Source organism: Orcinus orca, chromosome 10 (genome assembly GCF_937001465.1).
Source record: "Orcinus orca chromosome 10, mOrcOrc1.1, whole genome shotgun sequence".
NCBI classification, from domain to species: domain Eukaryota; kingdom Metazoa; phylum Chordata; class Mammalia; order Artiodactyla; family Delphinidae; genus Orcinus; species Orcinus orca.
In genome coordinates, this window is record NC_064568.1 from 45,480,565 (window position 1) to 45,497,913 (window position 17,349).

At 52.8% G+C, this 17,349-nt stretch overlaps 1 protein-coding gene across 1 annotated transcript; it reads right to left on the minus strand.

Annotated features, from left to right (window-relative positions):
• Positions 1–6,576: 6,576 nt before the first annotated feature.
• Positions 6,577–17,349, minus strand: CCDC13 (coiled-coil domain containing 13). Its single transcript, XM_049715761.1, is given in 6 exon segments — positions 6,577–6,650; positions 6,653–6,788; positions 11,048–11,137; positions 12,724–12,866; positions 14,815–14,963; positions 17,087–17,349. Coding segments are annotated over 6 exon segments (855 nt in total).

Here is a 17,349-nt window from a genome sequence, read left to right on the forward strand (position 1 = left end):
AGGTTTTATGTGGAGCAGGGAGACAATCTGGTGTGTCCCTTCGAGAGGAAAGCTGTGTGCACAATGGGCCGGGGAGCCAGATGGAAGCAGGGGGCCAAAGTGGGACCAGGTAGGACGTGGCACAGCCCAAGTGAAGGCAGGCGGGGAGAAGGGGAGGTGGTTGAGGTTTCTCTGGATACTGGATGGACTTGCCAGGACTGGGAATGGATGCTGGGCTGAGCCAGCGCCCTACTCACCTGCATACTGAGTTGCCCGATCTCCACCTCCAGCTGCCGCACCTTGGCCTCCCGCTCAGCCACCGTGGCCCGCAGCTGGGCCACAAGGCTGCTGCTCTGCTGAGCCTCATTGTTGAGCTGCTGGTGCAAGTGGTGCTTGGACGCTCGCGTCTTCTCCTCCTGCAGACTCAGGCTGCCCAGAATCTCCTGTAGCTGCTTCAGCTGGTCCTGCGGGGCCAAGTGGGAGGGTGGGTGAGGGTCAGCCACGGCCCTGAGTAAAGAAGGACACGAGAGAAGACCGCCTCCTCCCACCCGCAGCTCCCACCCCTTCCCTGCTCCCTCGGGAACCTAACAGTGGGACGCTAGTGTTTCCCTGAGAAGCAGGAGGAACACCTTGCCTGTCCTTAGGGCGGGGTTCAACCAGGTTTTCCTGTCCTCAACTTCTTTCTCCCTGAGATCGAGGCTAAGAAGGACATCTAAGCGGCTCTCGGGACAACAGAAAACAGCTCAGATGGTGGCCCCTCAGCTAGTGGGTAAAAAGAAGCCCTATCCCACGGTGCTGGAAGACCACCTTTGAAGGCAGTACCTGGACCCCTCACCACGGATCCTTCAGCACCTGATGGAGGCCCCCTCCCTGGAGATGCTCCCAAGGAGACCTCTGGGGTGGAGGCTTCCTGCCTGGGGGCTGGGAAGGACCATATTGGCGACCTGGAACAGGTGAGGGCGTTGTCTTCACCTCTTTGTGGAGGAAATGGAGGCCCAGAGAGCCCAGGACACACTGCTGGTGAATGGCAGGGCTAGGGCTTGTTTGCAGCTCTCACCATGCACCTTCAGTGATAAAGAATAGTGGCCCCAGGGACCTCAATGGACATCCAGGCCACACCTTATTTAAAAACTGGGAGCTGAGGCTTCCCTGGTGGCGCAGTGGTTGAGAATCCGCCTGCCAATGCAGGGGACACGGATTTGAGCCCTGGTCCGGGAAGATCCCACATGCTGCGGAGCAACTAAGCCCGTGCGCCAAAACTACTGAGCCTGCGAGCCGCAACTACTGAGCCTGAGTGCCACAACTACTGAAGCCCGTGCGCCTAGAGCCCGTGCTCCGCAACAAGAGAAGCCACCGCAATGAGAAGCCCGCGCACAGCAACGAAGAGCCAACACAGCCAAAAATAAACAAATGAAATAAATAAATTTATAAAAATAAAATAAAAACTGAGACCTGAGGCTCAGAGAGGAGATGCAATTAGCCTAGAATCACACAGTGAGGTATGAACAGAGGGGGCCCAGATTTCAGGTCTTTTGTGCCCTCCCCACCACACTGCCTGGTGAATTATTATGGACCAAGGCATGCCTAAGCCAGCATCAGTTCCCCCTTGCACCACCGTCAAGCCAATCATGACCACCCCAGGGGCCTGTGGGCACAGCTAGGAATTCAGAGACCAAAACCCTGGGGTGGCTCAGGCCCCAGAGAGAAAAGGCCAGGCTAGGGTCAGGAAAGCAGTGCGGCTTTGTTAATCAAAGGAGGTTTTATGATCGGATAAATCTGGTTTGAATTCAGTTGTGTGGCCTTGGATGACTTATCTAGCCAATTAGAGCCTTGGTTTCCCCATCTGTGAAATGGGATTATGCGTTCCTAAGGGTTATCTTGGTGACTAACCATTATAAACCACACCCCACGTGCCCAGAAGTGGGGGTGCTGTATGCTGTCACACAGACAAGGATATGCACCAGCGCCCCCCTCCGTTGTCCCTTCCGTTCCTCCATGAGAAATATCCCAGGGTGTAATCCCATCTGCTGCCCCCTCATCCTCTTCTTTCTCCTTTGGGGTCCACAGGTGCAGTGCCTTGTGCCCGGCATCAACCTCACATAACGCCACCTGTACTGGCCCTCGGGCAGCCTCTGAGTTGCTCCCGTACTTGCAGCCAAGCTTCGGGGCTGGGCCCAGTGGAGGCAATGAGCTCCCGGGTTATGCAGGTGGCATTTTGGGGTGAGGGAGGGCTCCGGGGGAGCTGGGGCTGGGTCACAGGCCTCTGGGTGGGGCAGGGGTCCCAGAGGTGGCTGTACCATGAGGGCGTCGATGAGCTCGTCGTCATGCCGGCCCTTCTCCACGAGGGTCCCCATCTGACTCCTGAGGGTCTTCACTTCGCTCGACAGCACCTTGTTCCGGGACCTCACGCCCTCAAACTTCTTTTTCAGCTCCTCGAGCTCTCTCTGGAGGGCATCCCGCTCCGCTGCAAGTTTCTGTAACCAGAGGGCACGGGCTGCAGGGCTGAGTGGGACTCGGGCCACGGCTGAGCCCTCGCTCTCACTCGCTGGTGAGGCCAGAGCTGGGAGGGGACTTGTTGAGGTCACAGGGCAAGTCAGTGGGGCCTGAGCCCTGACTCCCAGCCTCGGCCTCCCGGGGTGTCAGGCAGCCCAAGCACATGATGGACGTGACCCAGATGGATGACAGCCCGAGAACACAGGGGCCAGACTCGGACACGAGAGGAAACCCACTGGCCAACGCTGGGTGTGTCCTCCCGAGGACCCTCAATCCCTGCCTGAGAGGCAAAAAGAGAAAAGCCATGCTTCGGTGGACAGCGCCAAGCCTAGGGTTCAAACCGAAGTGCCTCATTCCACCAAGAGCTGGTTTCAGGTCCAGCATCTCCAAAACAGCCAGAATGCGGCCACCCGACGTCCATGAAATGGGCTCTGGGTGAGGAACCCGTCAGGCAGCTCAAGGTGGAGGGACAGGACGTGAGGAACATGCACAGAGGTGACCCCGAACCCCAGAGCCTCCAAGTCCTCACAGGGGTGGTCGTGGTCTCCTGGCCCCAGGCGCCCCTGACCCCCTTCCAGGCACACGTTACCTCCCAGCTTTCCTGCTTTTCCTTCTCCAGGTTGTGGATCCTCCGCAGATTTTTCTCCTGTGCCGACAGCTTCCTTGGATCGGGATAGACGGACAGCTCATCACTGGCCGTTTCTACCGACCGGCTCCGAGTCTGTCCCAGCTGTTTCTCAAGCTCTCGAACCTGAGGGTGGTTCCACAACAGGTCTGCAGTCAGACTCGACCCTCAGAGGGGCCGCCCTGTGATGTGACAGGAGACCCCACCAGACAGAGGACAACACGGTTCCAGATGGACGTGGAGGTCCCTGGGAGAGGGACTGGGGTGGGGGACGGATGTGAGGGACCTGCGGTGGCATCCTGAGCAAAACAAGGGGAGACACTAGGGAGGTTTCGCTTGGAAAAGAGAGACTTCAAAGTAAATGAGAAAAATCACCCTATCTCTGAGGCCAAGAAGCAGATGTGTAGCCCCAGGAACTTGGGAGGGAAAGGATAGCAGGTCTTAGTACCAGGAAGAGCTGACAGGCCACCCAAGCCCGGGCGGGCTCCTTGGGAGGCTACGGGCTCCTGGCCACTTGGAGGAGATGCTGCAGAGGGCGGGCAGGGTTTGGAAGCGGGGAGACCAGCTCAAAGCCTCGCCGGCTGTGTGACTGTGCACAGATTACTTAACTTCTCTGAATCTCAGGTCCCTCATCTGTGGAGAGCCCTGTGAGTAACACGCTGCATCATGTTATGAGAATTCAGTACCCTGAAGTTGTCTGAGCCTGGGAATCCCCAAGACGCTTCTTGGGATGACAGATCTTGGGGCCCACTCCGTACCAACAAGTCAGAGCTCCAGGGGAAGAACGCGGGGATCTGCATTTTAAACAAGTGCTACGGGTGATTTCTAGGATTAGGCAACTTCGAGAAACCCCAAAATGGCCTGGGTGAAGCCCTCGGCACAGGGGAGGTGGATGTCATCCGACAGAACCACGGCTTGATCACACTGGGTTTAAAGTGGATAACTCCTAGGGTCCTTCTAACCCTGATTTCCACGTCAACGCAACATAAATGATGAAACAAAGTTGGGTAAACCTGAGCCAGGGGCAAAATTCACTAGGATCCCTGGTCAAGGGCCTCAGTATGGCTTTGAAAGCACATTTCAGTGCCCTCGTGTGGCAGTGTGTGGTAATTCCATTTAAACGTTAAAGAACGCAGTACTATTACTTTGAACCGTTTGTTCACAGCTTAACAACACTCACGATAATAACTAATGTGTTGAGTGTTTACTATGGCCAGGCACTGTGCTGGGCACTTCCCAAACGATATTTCATTTAACCCACAACAACCCTACAAGGAAGGCATTATTATTTCCATTTTACAGGCGAGGAGACTGCGACACAGAGAGATGAAGAGATTTGCCCAAAGACACCAAACTTAGAGACCAGTGACTGAGGCCAGACTCAGATTCAGGTCTCTTGAACCACAAGGCCACACACTGGTCGTTAACCACAGTTTTTCAGAGACCTCTCCCCCTTCATGTTGGCTTCAGGGATCCCACAGGAGACCCTGAGGGGAAAAGCCACCTGGGAACCTGGGAATGAAGGCAATGCACTTGGCAAATAGTGGAAGCGACACACTTATTTGTGTGACTCTTGGTTTCTTGGTACAGCGAACCTTCGGACGGTGTTTCCTCCATGCCAGGCCCTGTGGTAAGCAATTTACACATCTGTACTCATTCAGTCCTCCCAACAACACTGCAGGGTAGGCACTGTCATTATCCACAGTACACACAGGAGGAAACTGAGGCACAGAGAGGCGAAGCAACTTGCCCAAGGCCACACAGTTGGTGGGTGGTGGGCTGAGATTTGAAGCCAAGCAGTCCGGCTGCGGAGCCCCTGTTCCTAGCCTCTAGGAGCGTAAAGAGGGAGACAGGCTAAGTTTTTTTTTGGGGGGGGGATGGTAATTAAAACCTTCAAAAGCCTACAGGCATCTGGACAAAACTGGGAAAAGCCTACAACAGTCACGCAAATTTACATGAACCAGGGGAAAAAAATCTGCCTGGAGTAAAATAAATCAGAGGCTCTGGTATTTGTTAAGCGCCAGTGCCTGGTATGTAGTGTTATATAAATGCTTGTTCACTTTATGACAAATGAAAATCAGGCTGGCTGGGGAGAACCTAGAACAACAGCCCTGCAAGTGCGCTCTGCAGAACCTAAAGGCCATTTTCGGGTTCTGTGTCTCTAATGTGGGTCAGCGTGTGTCTTTCTGGCCTTACGTTCAGGGCCAGGAGAAGTCTGATGACTCACTCACCTTGCTCTGCAAGACGAGAATTTGTTGAGCTCGACCCCTCCACGTCCCAGGTGAGGACAGGAGCTGCTGGATGTTCACATCTTCCCCAATCTCATTGGTTAAAACCTGAGAAAGGTGAGGCCTTCCGTATGGCGGGGAGAGAGGGCTCTGCCACAGCCCTAAAGCTGCTGCACGTGCAGAAACAGTGCTGGGTGCGTGGGGCTCCCCGAAGGCCCGGCCTCCACCTGCACAACCTTCCCCCTTCCCCCGCTCCCCGCCTCAAAGGCCAATTGACCACGCTCCACGAGCAGCTCTCCCTGGGAAAGCATTGAACCCATCATCCCCAGCACTTCTTGGTGATGCTTAGGGCAGACAAGGAACTGCTGTCCATGCCCAGGTGGGGCCCCTTGCCCTTGACACATTCTGGGATGAGTGGACCACAAAGTTGACCAAGACCTGCTGCAAATTTGTTCACCTGTCACCCAGAACGGACATCATTCTGGATGGCTCCAGGGAGGACACGGCCACAGGGCCTCGCCCTCCGTGCAAAGCCATTGACAAGGGGCCATGTCTGAGTGCAGCAAGGAGTGGGGGGCTACCGAATGTCACCTGGGGATGTTTGGTTCCAGAAGGGCCCAGTTTTGTGGCTGTCGCAGAGAGGTGTTCGGGCCCAACTTCGAGGCTTTGAGGTGGAAACAGTATACCCCAGCTTGTGCCCTGGGCCCCTCTGCAGCCTGTCACGGAAACCCATCTAGCATACCAAGTCTCTGGTGCTTGTTTCCACAATAGAACTCTGTTTTGGAAATCTTGGCTGGTCTGAGTGGTTCCAGCAGGAACCGCTGCTGGTGGTACAAATGCCAGAGAATTCACTATGTAAATAAAAATAAATAATGAACCAGCTGGGCCTGCCTCCCAAGTCGGAGCGTTTTCCTTTGAAAGGGGCCTTTAACACACAAACAACCTTAACATTTTCTCATATCATAGACAGCAGAGGGCAGGAGACGGGTCTCGGTAGGCTTCCAAGTCCAAGGTGGCTTATTAAGGAGATGCCCAGGATCTATTGGGGTGCACGTAGCACAGGGAAGGTGGAAGGGCCTCTCCAGGGTGGACAGCACTGTCCTCCTCCATCCAGGGCTGGGCGGGCACCACAAGGGCCTCTATGCAGGGTCATGCAGGCAGCCAGCAACCACCCTCACCTGATGGGTCTGTTTCAAGGACTGGAAGGAAGTTACTGGATCTGAGCCTGACCCAGAACAAGCAGCGTGATGCTCACGGGGCCCAGCTCCTGAATGGAAGCCATTGTCCCAGCCATGACCTTCCCAGTCCCAGGCCCACCCACGAGGACCCGAACCCTGGCCGGGAAATACCTTCTGGGCCACCCGGAGCTCCTGCTTCACAGCCCGGATCTGGTTACGGAGGTCACTCATCTTCAGGTTTGTGGCCGCCAGCCTGTCCTGCAAGACCTTCACCTCTGGGCTGTCCTGCTAGTTGGGACAGACAGGAAGGAGAGCAATCATTTGAGGCCTAGATAGTAACAATAATCACAGCCCCCGTTTATCCAGGTATGTGCAGGTACCACACGAAGTGCTTGACAAGGAGGAACTCATTTCATCCTCACAACCCCTTTGAGGTAGGTTCCGTTACCGATGCAGAGCAGAGGCTGGAGGGGGGTGACCCCTCGGCTTGGGGGACCTGGTAGGTAAGGGGGAGCGTGGATGTGGATCCCGGCAGCCCAGCTTTGGGGGCTGGGCCCTGTGCTCCGAGGGTGGCGCACACGGGTGGACGTGGGTGGTGACCGCAGACAGGGAGCATCTGGATGAAGCTGCTTCCCAACTCCCAGACACTCCCAGGCTGTGGGCCCTGCTGTGCTCAGAGACTGGCATCATAGCAAATCCATCCTCACTCAGGATGAAGAGGGGCGCTGGCTCCTTTAGCGAAGGCGGCCCCAGCTTGGCAGGAGGGCCATGACCATCCCAACTTGGGGCCTTCCTCTCCTAGAATTGTCAGACTGGGCCTTGGGCTCCCTTTCCTGGCAATGAGCTCACTGAATAGAAATAAGGACCCAGTTTAATCCCCAAATGCTCCATTTCTGTGGCTTGAAGAACTGCAGGAACCGTGAAAACTCTGCCTGCTGGAACTCTTAGCAAAGTCTTTTTTTAAAACCATATTTCATTTAAACTATTTGGATGAAACTTTTCTCAAATGTGTTCCCCATTTATGACTTAAATAGAAGTTCCTGAAACCCTCAGACCTTTGGCATTAAAGGGACTCCAAGGTCAGCCCATTCAAACCCTTTCCACAGGTGACGCAGATAAGGTCCAGAGAAGGGAAATAACATGGCCTCACAGGCACACAGCTGGTTGGGGTGACAGAAGTGGGATTAGAGGCCTGGTCCTTCCTTTGCACTGGCTGATTCTCCCAATATAAGCTTTTGCTGATGCCAGGGCATCGTGGTGACAGAAACATTGGTTGGTGGGTTGTGTGTCCCATCAGGCAATGACACTAAGACCATCTGCTCCTGTCCCAACAGATCAGGTGGACTGGACTGCTGGGAAACAGGATGCGCACTGCAGTGGCTTTCTGAACTTTCCTTAGTAGCCACAGACAAAACCTCCTGTGAACGCTAGTGTGAAAGATAGATCCCAGAAGACTGGGTCTGGGGAGTTCCATGGACCCCAGAGGCTCTGGGCAGCCCCGCTGAAAACCACTGGTCAAGGAAACTAGACCTGCACACAGGCCCCAGAAGACCTGGACTCATCCGGTCTTCTCATCTACGAAATGGCTGCTTTTTCACAGCACCCCCAGGAGGCTAAACAGAGTAACCAGTGTGAGCAGAATTTGCAAATTGGGAATTTACATAAAACATACACGCCTCTTTCTTTCTATTTTTTTTTGCGGTACGGGCCTCTCACTGTTGTGGCCTCTCCCATTGCGGAGAGCAGGCTCAGCGGAGCACAGGCTCCGGACGCGCAGGCTCAGCGGCCATGGCTCACGGGCCCAGCCGCTCCGCGGCATGATGGGATCTTCCCCGCCCGGGGCACGAACCCGTATCCCCTACATCGGCAGGCGGACTCTCAACCACTGCACCATGAGGGAAGCCGCATCTCTCATCTATATTTTTGCATATCCTTCCGCCGCCTGGCTGTATGCCATTCCTCTCCACTGCTGTTGGGAACCTGTCTGCTCCCCTGCTAAGGTGCTGCTTTGAATCTGCCCTGGGTTGGGAAGCAACATTCCCTGCCTGTCAGATCTTCCGTGCCATGAGCCCCCTGCTGGCTCTGGTGGTTGGCGGTGCAGGAGCCGTGAGAGCATTTGGGAGCCTGAGGGCACGGAAGCGCACGCCGGCTGGATCCGGATCTGAGACCCAGGCGGCAACGACTGTCTCCGAGCGTCGTTTCCTCTTGTGTGAAATGGGGGCGCGTTATGCCAGCCTCCGGGGTACATGTGAGTGTTGATGGGATAACGCACGTAAAGGGTGCCCCCTCTGGGGCAGATTCTGACGGGGGTCGATGCTGGGGGGCATAGCCTGGCTTGGGTGGGCAGCTGGCAAAGGCGGCTGAGGGCCATATGGTGTTCTGGTGAAGGCATCACCCCCTCTGCGCTGCCAGGCCCCAGACCTCCCCTCCCGGGAAACGGAGCCAACCCTACCTTCCTGACATTTCAGAGCTGTTTCTGCCCAGAGTGAGATTTCACAGGCTTTGTGGGTGTCTTGGGCCTGGGCACGCCCCTCCCCCACCCCGGGCTGTTTCCTCTCAGGCGATACCGGAAATGGTGTCCATGGGAGCAGATAGCGCCAAGGCCACTCACACCACAGCTTCGCGAGGCCCCACGCAGAGTGAGGGCGTTCAGCTCCACTCTGGAATGTGCTCGGAGCTCTGGACTGGGATGTGGGGTGAGCCTGCAGGCTCCGGAGTATGGCCCAGGCTTGGGTCGCCCTGAACAGTCTAACGAGGGGGACATGGCTATTGTCCTCTCTCTGATCAGAAGATGCCCGGGAAAACACGTGTCCTGAGGAATGGAGACTGCAACCCACCACGCAGTCTTCCGTCAGAAACCTCCCAGGCTCCCTGCAGCCACAGAATGAAGTTGGAATTCCTACTCCAGCTACCGTCAAGGCCTCCATCCACAGGTGACTTTGTTTTGTTTTGATATGTTCCCCTTTTCCTCGTCAGGGCCCCTGGGCTGCAGCCAGACGTTATCCAGCTGATGCCCAGCTAACAAACAGAATAGGAATATTGACGCTTTCCTGCTCTGAGCTTGTACTGCTTCTGCTGGAAGGGCCACCCCCATCTTCCTGCTCCAGCAAGGCCACCTGAGGAAGCTCTCATCCATCCCACCTCCTGGCTGCCTCAGGTGGAGCGTGTGCTCCCTCTGTGAACTCAGGGCCTAGGGGCTTTCTCTGAAGGCCCTGTCCCCCTTCTTCCTTTAATATGCCTACTCATCTCCCCTCTTGAACCCCCTGTGGACAGTGGGCCTGTCTTTGATTCTCTGTGTTCCAGGGCTCAGAACATTCTGTCAGGCTCAACAAGTGACTGAACAAGTAGTTTCCCATTTAGGACAGCCCCAGTCAGAGGTAGGGATAAACAAGGGGCAGCTTAGATGTGTCCCTCAGAGCTGGGAAAGGCACTGAATGACACTCAGTCTAGCGTCTGCTGAGGGCGGAGCCCCTCCATTGCCTCCCCAGCAATGAGACAGATCTACACAAGACTAGCCTTCAGGAGACATGTTCACCCCTGACCTGGAAGCTGAGGGGCCCATCCCTCGAGGGCAGTATTCTCCTCAAGACGGCTTGATCTTGAGTCATAGACAACAGCGAAGATTGGGTGGAAAAGGGGCACTGAACTAGGAGTCCTGAGGCTTGGATTCCGTTCCACCCACTCATTTGGCTTCTTAAGAAAACCATGGGGGGAATTCCTTGGTGGTCCAGTGGTTAGGACTTGGTGCTCTCACTGCCGAGGCCCCAGGTTCAATCCCTGGTGGGGGAACTAAAATCCCATAAGCCGTGAGGTGTGGCCAAAAAAAAAAAAAAAGAAAAGAAGACCAAGGGGAGGCCTCCTGGGATGTTCTTGAGACTCTGAGCTATTTATTGTCTGGCTTGGGCTCCGTGCTCCTCCCCGGTGGCCCACTGGGTCAGACTGCCTTCCTTTCACGGAGCTGCAATTCCCATGCCCTGAGTTTCATGGAGGCTCATTGGCTTAGAAAAACTGGAATCTTGGGAACAGCCCCATTCCCAATAGTCACTTTTACGCTGTAGATTTGGAGTTCCACAAAGGGAAGACTTCTTACAATATGGATTGCCCCAGCAAAAACCAGGGTTCCATTGAGGAGTGAGCTCCCCGTCCCCGGGTTAAGGTAGAGAGGCTGGATGTCTCTCCAGTAAGGATGCTGTAACGGACATCCTTTACAGCTGGGCTGAGAGCAGGAGGCTAATTGGATCAGGTCTTCCTTCCCTCCTGGTCCTGAAATTCTAGGATTCCAGGGTCCTCAGGCCCCTCCTGACCTCCCTCTCTGGGGACTAAATCAGAGTTAACCCCTCACCAGCCTTCACTGGGGCATTCTTGGCCTCAGACAGTAGACTTGGTCACTGTCCCCTGATGGCTATTCTGAGGATGCTGCAATGGTGGCACTGGCTCAGCAATGGGGTGGATGCCGGACAGAGGCACCTACGCCCCCATGGAAGAGGGGAGGCCCAAGCCCATGACTGCCTCACACACTCCCCAGCACAGAAGAGAATTCATACCAAGGCTCTGTCTCCCATCTGGGCCTTCAGCAGCTTGGCTCCTGCGTCGGTGGCCCCCTTGGCTGGCAGCCTGGCCAGGGCCATCTGCAGCTGAAAAAGCAAACCTGGCACTTAATATTTAATTCTGCTCAGCAGTTGCGGCGCCTGAGTGAAGGGCTCCGGTGCTGCCGTCGGATGTGTGCTCACGGATCTCAGCAGTCCGTCCCTTCAGCTCATTTTAAGGCCCATGAATGGAAGAACTCTCCTTCACAAGGCACTCTGCGATGGGAGAGGGTTTAACTGATCGTCTGCCCCACTCCCCAGTCGCAGCCTAGGATTCACGAACAGCTTAGTAAATAATGATTCTGCAACCATGGTCTGCATCTAACAACAGCCTTGGGAGGCGGAGAGAAAAGGAACTACGGACTTCACATCACAGTTGAGGAGACAAGGTCAGAGACACTGAGAAACCCGCCACTCAGGCTCATGGCCTGGTGGCCAAGACCACTGTCGTATACAGACAGCCAACCAACCCTTTAAGGGTTTCCCAATTGTCCTTCACACAAAGACCATCCCTGTCCGACAAGGCTGGGCACCACCCGCCCTCCCACCTCTCTGACCTCATCCTGTTCCAAGCTTGGCCACATTGGTCCCCTTTCAGGCCTTTATTCCTATTCAGGGCCTTTGTACCTGCTGGGTCCTCTGCATGAAGGCCTCTCCCCCACCCCTCCGAGTCTGGCCCCTTCTCATCCTCCAGGGACCCACTGTGCATACTCCCCCCTCTAAGGGGCCCTCGATGCTGGTCTGTCTCCAGGAGGGCAAGGACCAGGCCTATTTTGCTCCCCACAGTCTCCCCAGGGCCTGGCCCAGAGCCTGCGATGGTTCTCAAAAAATACGTTATAGAATAAAGAAGGTCTAATTCAATGCCAAGTGTAGTGACTGTGGAGGACTTTGGAGAGCAACAGAACTGGATTTGAAATCCGGCACCACCACGTGCTGTGTGACTTGAGAAAACCTCTTAACCTCTGCCAGCCTCTGCTCCTCCAGCCACATAAGGAGAAGCTGCGTAGGTTCACTCTAGCTCCTGAGGGACCCTGAACCGCTGGGTCTTGTGCCCTCTCTTGACTGGAGGGGTTTGTCATCAGCTGTGGGAAGGTAGGGGCAGCAGAAAGAGGAAGGTGGACAAAAGTGAGATGAACTGGTGGAACGCTCCTGGCTCTAGCTTCAGATTAGCAAGGATCCCTGTTAATTTATTCAACAATGCCTTTCTGGTGCTAACTACCTGCTAGGCACTGTTCTAAGCATTTTACAGTGTTAAGTCATTTAAGCCTCAGAAAACCTTGGGGTGAGTGCCGTTATAACTGCCACGTGACAGGTGGAAGAAACTGAGGCACGGAGAGCTTATACCTGGCTCCAAGTCACAACACAAGTCAGTAGTGGAGCTGAGATTCACACCCAGGTGGTCAGGCTCCAAGCTTGCGTCCTCCTTGCTATGTCGGGCTATCTCTCCACCGCCTGCATCCTCCTTGCTTCCCGACACTTTCCCCTCTCAGGATATGACAGAGACTGAGGGACTCATTGCAAACACTGACCCACCAGTCCTTGGGAAGGACCTACAGCATCTAAGTGTGCTCCCTCTCCGGAGGAGTGGCGCGGGGTACAGGGAGCCCGGGGCAGGGGCGCCTGAGGCCCCTCACCTCTTGCTCCAGCTCCCGGATGCGGTTGCTCAGCTGCCTCGCTCTGGTCTTCGCACCCTCGGACTCTGCCATCAGCACCCGGTTCTTTTTGGATAGCTCAACGATCTTGGTGGCAGTCACATCCCCAACCACACCAGCCGTCCCTAAAATGAAGGGAAACGGTAAGGTCAATTAAAAACACAGGCCCACACATCGAACAGCCTTGCTGCTGCTGGCCTGGGCCAGCGGCGATTTGGGCAACAATGAGTAGCTGCCCTCGGCCACCTAGTGTCTGTTGAAGAGGATTAGGACACATCAGGAGAAAAGGAGGAAGAACCTGGGGAATGAAACCAAACCTAGAAATACAAATGGTCCACTGGTGAGTTCTCTGGTTATGTTTTCCTCCCAGGACCCCAAAGCATTACAAATCCTGGAACTAGACATCAGAAAGAAGTCTACGAGAAGCCCTCTCTAGTCCGAAGGGCAGGAAGTGGGGCTGAGAGCAAGCCAGGGCTCTCTCCCGACTCTGTCTCCAGACAAGCCTCACTCTTGAAGCTGCAACCCCATGATAATGGGGGCATCAGCGAATGGGCAAGCACAGAAATGCTCAAATATCTGGGTAAATATAATAGACTATCTTGCAACCTTCAGTTTTTTAAAACGTATAATGGTTGAAAGCAAATATGATAGCATAGTCTGACAGGATGTTCAACATATACAGACATAATACATATAAAAGCTGTAATATAAGGGGGGAGGGTACAGGGACTTATATGGTGGTCAAGTTTCTTCATTCCACTTGAAGTGGTGAAATATTAATTCTAAGTAGACCATGAAAAGTTATGTGTGTTGTAAGCACTAGAGCAATCACTAAAAAAATTGTACAAAGAAATAGAAAAACTAAGCTAAAGCAAACACTAAAAGTCCACCCAAAGGAAAGCCAGTTCTTCAGCTGTCAGCAGCCTGTCAACTGTGGCCTGGTTTAAAAACATGAACTGAGACTGTCAGACTTTTCTCTTCAAAACGTGAAGTTGGAAATCAGAAATGCGGACTTCTGAGTGAGGACTGGATTTAAGAGGTCTTGAGGGAGGCTCGGGGCCATCAATCGGATGAGGCCATGAGCACGCCAGCAGAAGCGGCAGAAGACAGGATGTGGGGCAGGCTGGAGAAGAGGGAGCAGGCCCTGTCTCCCAGGTCTCCTGGGGTGAGGAGGCATCTCCTGCTCTCCCCGGAGCCCATCAACTTCTCGACACCCTTGCAAAAGCTGCCCCTTCGCATCTGAACCCCGAGCCAGGTTAGGTGTTATCATCTGTTCAGTGTGGTTTTGTTTTAGACAGAAGAGGCCAAAGAATGGAGGGAAGCACAACAGGCTATCAAGGGCCTTTAAGATGCCAGATTCCCCTTGCTTTTCAATTCAGCACTGGTCCTCTGGGTGCGCCTACTCTTAAAGTCATTTCCTAGCAAAGGCAGAGAGAGACGCTCTGGCAGAGGCCAGGCGAGGCATCATGCCCTCTGGGATTGCTGACACTGACTTTGTGCTTTCTCAGTCAGCCGCCTGGGAATTGCTCAACGGGCATACATTGAGCAGAGGACAGTCAGGGCCAAGGTCCCCACCAGATCTGTAAGAACAAGGTCTAGCTCATAACCACAGGGTCAGTGGTCAATGTCCAGCCCACACCCACAGGGCTAAGGTCATCTCCAGGCCCACAAAGCCAAGGTCCCTAACAGACCCACAGGGTCAAGGTCTCCAGCAACAGAACCAAGGTCCAACTCCGATCTGAAGGGCCAAGGTCCACTGTACATGCTGCTGGATCCCAGAAAATCCTCCCCGAACAGCGAACTCCCCTGTCTTGTCCACCCTTCTGGAGCAGCAACAGCGAGTGGTGTAGAGTAAATGCCTACTTCCACTGGGGCTTTTTTGCGTCCATGATACAGTGTTTGAGCCAGAGCATCCAGATGCAATGGGTGCCGTTGGCCCACGGAACATGTAGCGAGCATCACGGAGAACTCTTGGCATGAGTCCCAGCGGGGTCACCCACGCTGCCTCCATGGCAGCTGGGCCAGCCCACCTGGACTTCAGAGCAGAAACCGTCGCAACAGCGGTGGAGCTACCTGTGAAGGCAAATCTGTCCTCTTCTATTTTCTTTTTGAGGTGTTTGATTTCAAAGTCCCTCTCCTTCAGCAACTTATACAATCGCCCGTTCTCATCCACCGTTTCCCTGAGTTGATCCCGAAGCCGTTCGATCTCGTCTTCAAGCATCCTGCAAGGCAAAGGCAGAATCACAGGAACCGATGGGCGGGGGTCAGGCCTCCACAGCCCAGGTTTATTGTACCTGGTTGGGCACTGGGTGGAGATAAGAACTGGTCTGTACAAAATAGGAATGAGAAATTAAGGGAATCTCAGTGAGCAGATTTTTAACACACTGTTCTCAAAACTGAACGATTAAGGACACACACACAAGTGAAAGGAGAAAAGTTTTTTTTTTTTAATGTGCCAATTTTTATTTTATTTTATTTTATTTTATTATTTATTTATTTTTTGCGGTACGCGGGTCTCTCACTGTTGTGGCCTCTCCTGTGCGGAGCACAGGCTCCGGATGCGCAGGCTCAGCGGCCATGGGTCACGGGCCCAGCCGCTCCGCGGCATGTGGGATCCTCCCGGACCGGGACACGAAGCCACGTCCCCTGCATCGGCAGGCGGACTCCCAACCACTGCGCCACCAGGGAAGCCCGAGAAAGAAGTTTTCAATAACATGGTTTACTACGGATTCAACAGAGCTATATAAAACCCCACCCAGAGAATTCATACTCCTTTCCAGCATCCATGGAACATGCATAAAGATGTATTATAATTTAGGCTTCAAAGGCAACCTTAGCAAATTCCAAATAATGGACATTATACAGACCATTTTCTTAATGGGAATTGACTAAAATTAGAAATCGATACTAAACAGAGAACAAAAATAAAATAAAACACAGAACTCCAAACCCATCATATGCTTGGAACTGAAAAAAAAAAAAAACCACACACATACACACACTCCTAAATTATTTATGGGTTAAGAAGAAATCATAATGTGTATTATGAAGCATTTAGAACGGATTGACTGTAGAAGCAATATGTATGAAAACTTGTGAACAGCAGCTAAAGTGATACTTAGAAGGAAATTTATAGCCTTAATTGCATATGTATATTAGAAGACGAAAGAGGAATTGTCTAAGCCTTAAGTTGAGACCAGGTCTCTGGGTCTCTCAGGTAAACCCAATAGGAGATCAGAATAGGTGGCTAGTTTTGTATATTACAATTGTCTTGCAAGTCATTTTTTTAGAACTTTAAAACATGAGGAACATGTGACTGGTGGGTCTGTGATCACTTCTACCATTAGGCATGGAGCCAGCTCCATAGAGGCAGTTGCTCAGGTAGTAAATAAGTTACGGAAATTATAGATAACAGTAATTATTAACTAACAGCTATTATTATTGTTGGTGTTATTCTACCAACAGCTCAAGTCTCCACAAATTCCAGTTTCTCTGACTTGGGGAAAGATCATTTGGGAATAGGTCTGGGGTTAACTTAGAGCTAATATTTAGGAGCCGTATGAATTTTTTCAATTATTGAGAAATCTTTATCTTTTCCTAATTAGCATTTTTCAGTAGAACATTGTGAAAATCGAGAAACCATGAAAAGTAGAATTTGCAGATGGAGAAGATAGATTCTGGGTGAAACCAGAAGCAAAGAGATAGCTCAACAACTGCTGTGATTTTTTTTTTTTTTTTTTTTTTGCAAAATGACTAGAAAACAATTTTGTTCCAATCCAGACTCCTGCTTCCAACAACCAATATAAATCAATGCATCTGTGTGACATTGGCAAATTTAAAGCAAAATGAGAAGATTCTGGACTCCTTTCAACTGTTTCACCAACCATATAAAAGCAAGGAATCCATAAACTGCTTCTTTAGGACGGGTATGTTTATGTGTCTTTATGTGTCAGGGAAGGGAAATTGACACAGGAGAACAGTTGTGGATGAGGTTTGGAGTAGCGATCACCTGTGAATCATCAGAGCCAGCCAACCAGCTCCTCAAAAACCAAAACACATTTTTCACGAGAGAGAGACTATGTAAGAAAATTCAAGTGAATAAATTACACCTTGATGAGTTTCAAATTTTCCATTTGACTTTAAGTGGTTTTTGAATACACTTCATGTCAAATTATGTCCCTTTATCCGATGCAAGAGTCTTCAATAAACAATCTCTGTGTCAAAACTTCTGGGTCTCAGCTGATAAACACACATCTGGTCAACCTGCCTGTCGAACTGTCTGCATTCTCCCCCACCTTCCCTACCTCCCTGCAGTGCTCCTGGGAGAGTCCAAACTTGCATTTACCTCTGCTCAAAGCTGGTTTTTGAGTTCTGCTCCCCGGCTTGGAGGACGCTGAGGCCATCAGAGATCTCCAGGGGCTCTTTTTGGTCATCAGCTCTGCTTTGGAAGCTAAGTTCTTTTTCCTTCCGTTTCTCCATCTGCAACCTTCCGTTTCTCCAACCTTCTGTTTCTCCAACCTTCCGTTTCTCCAACCTTCTGTGCTGCATCTCCTGCATGGCCCTGAACTGGAGCCTCAAGGTGTCCTGTGAGCCTTCATCCTCTGCCAT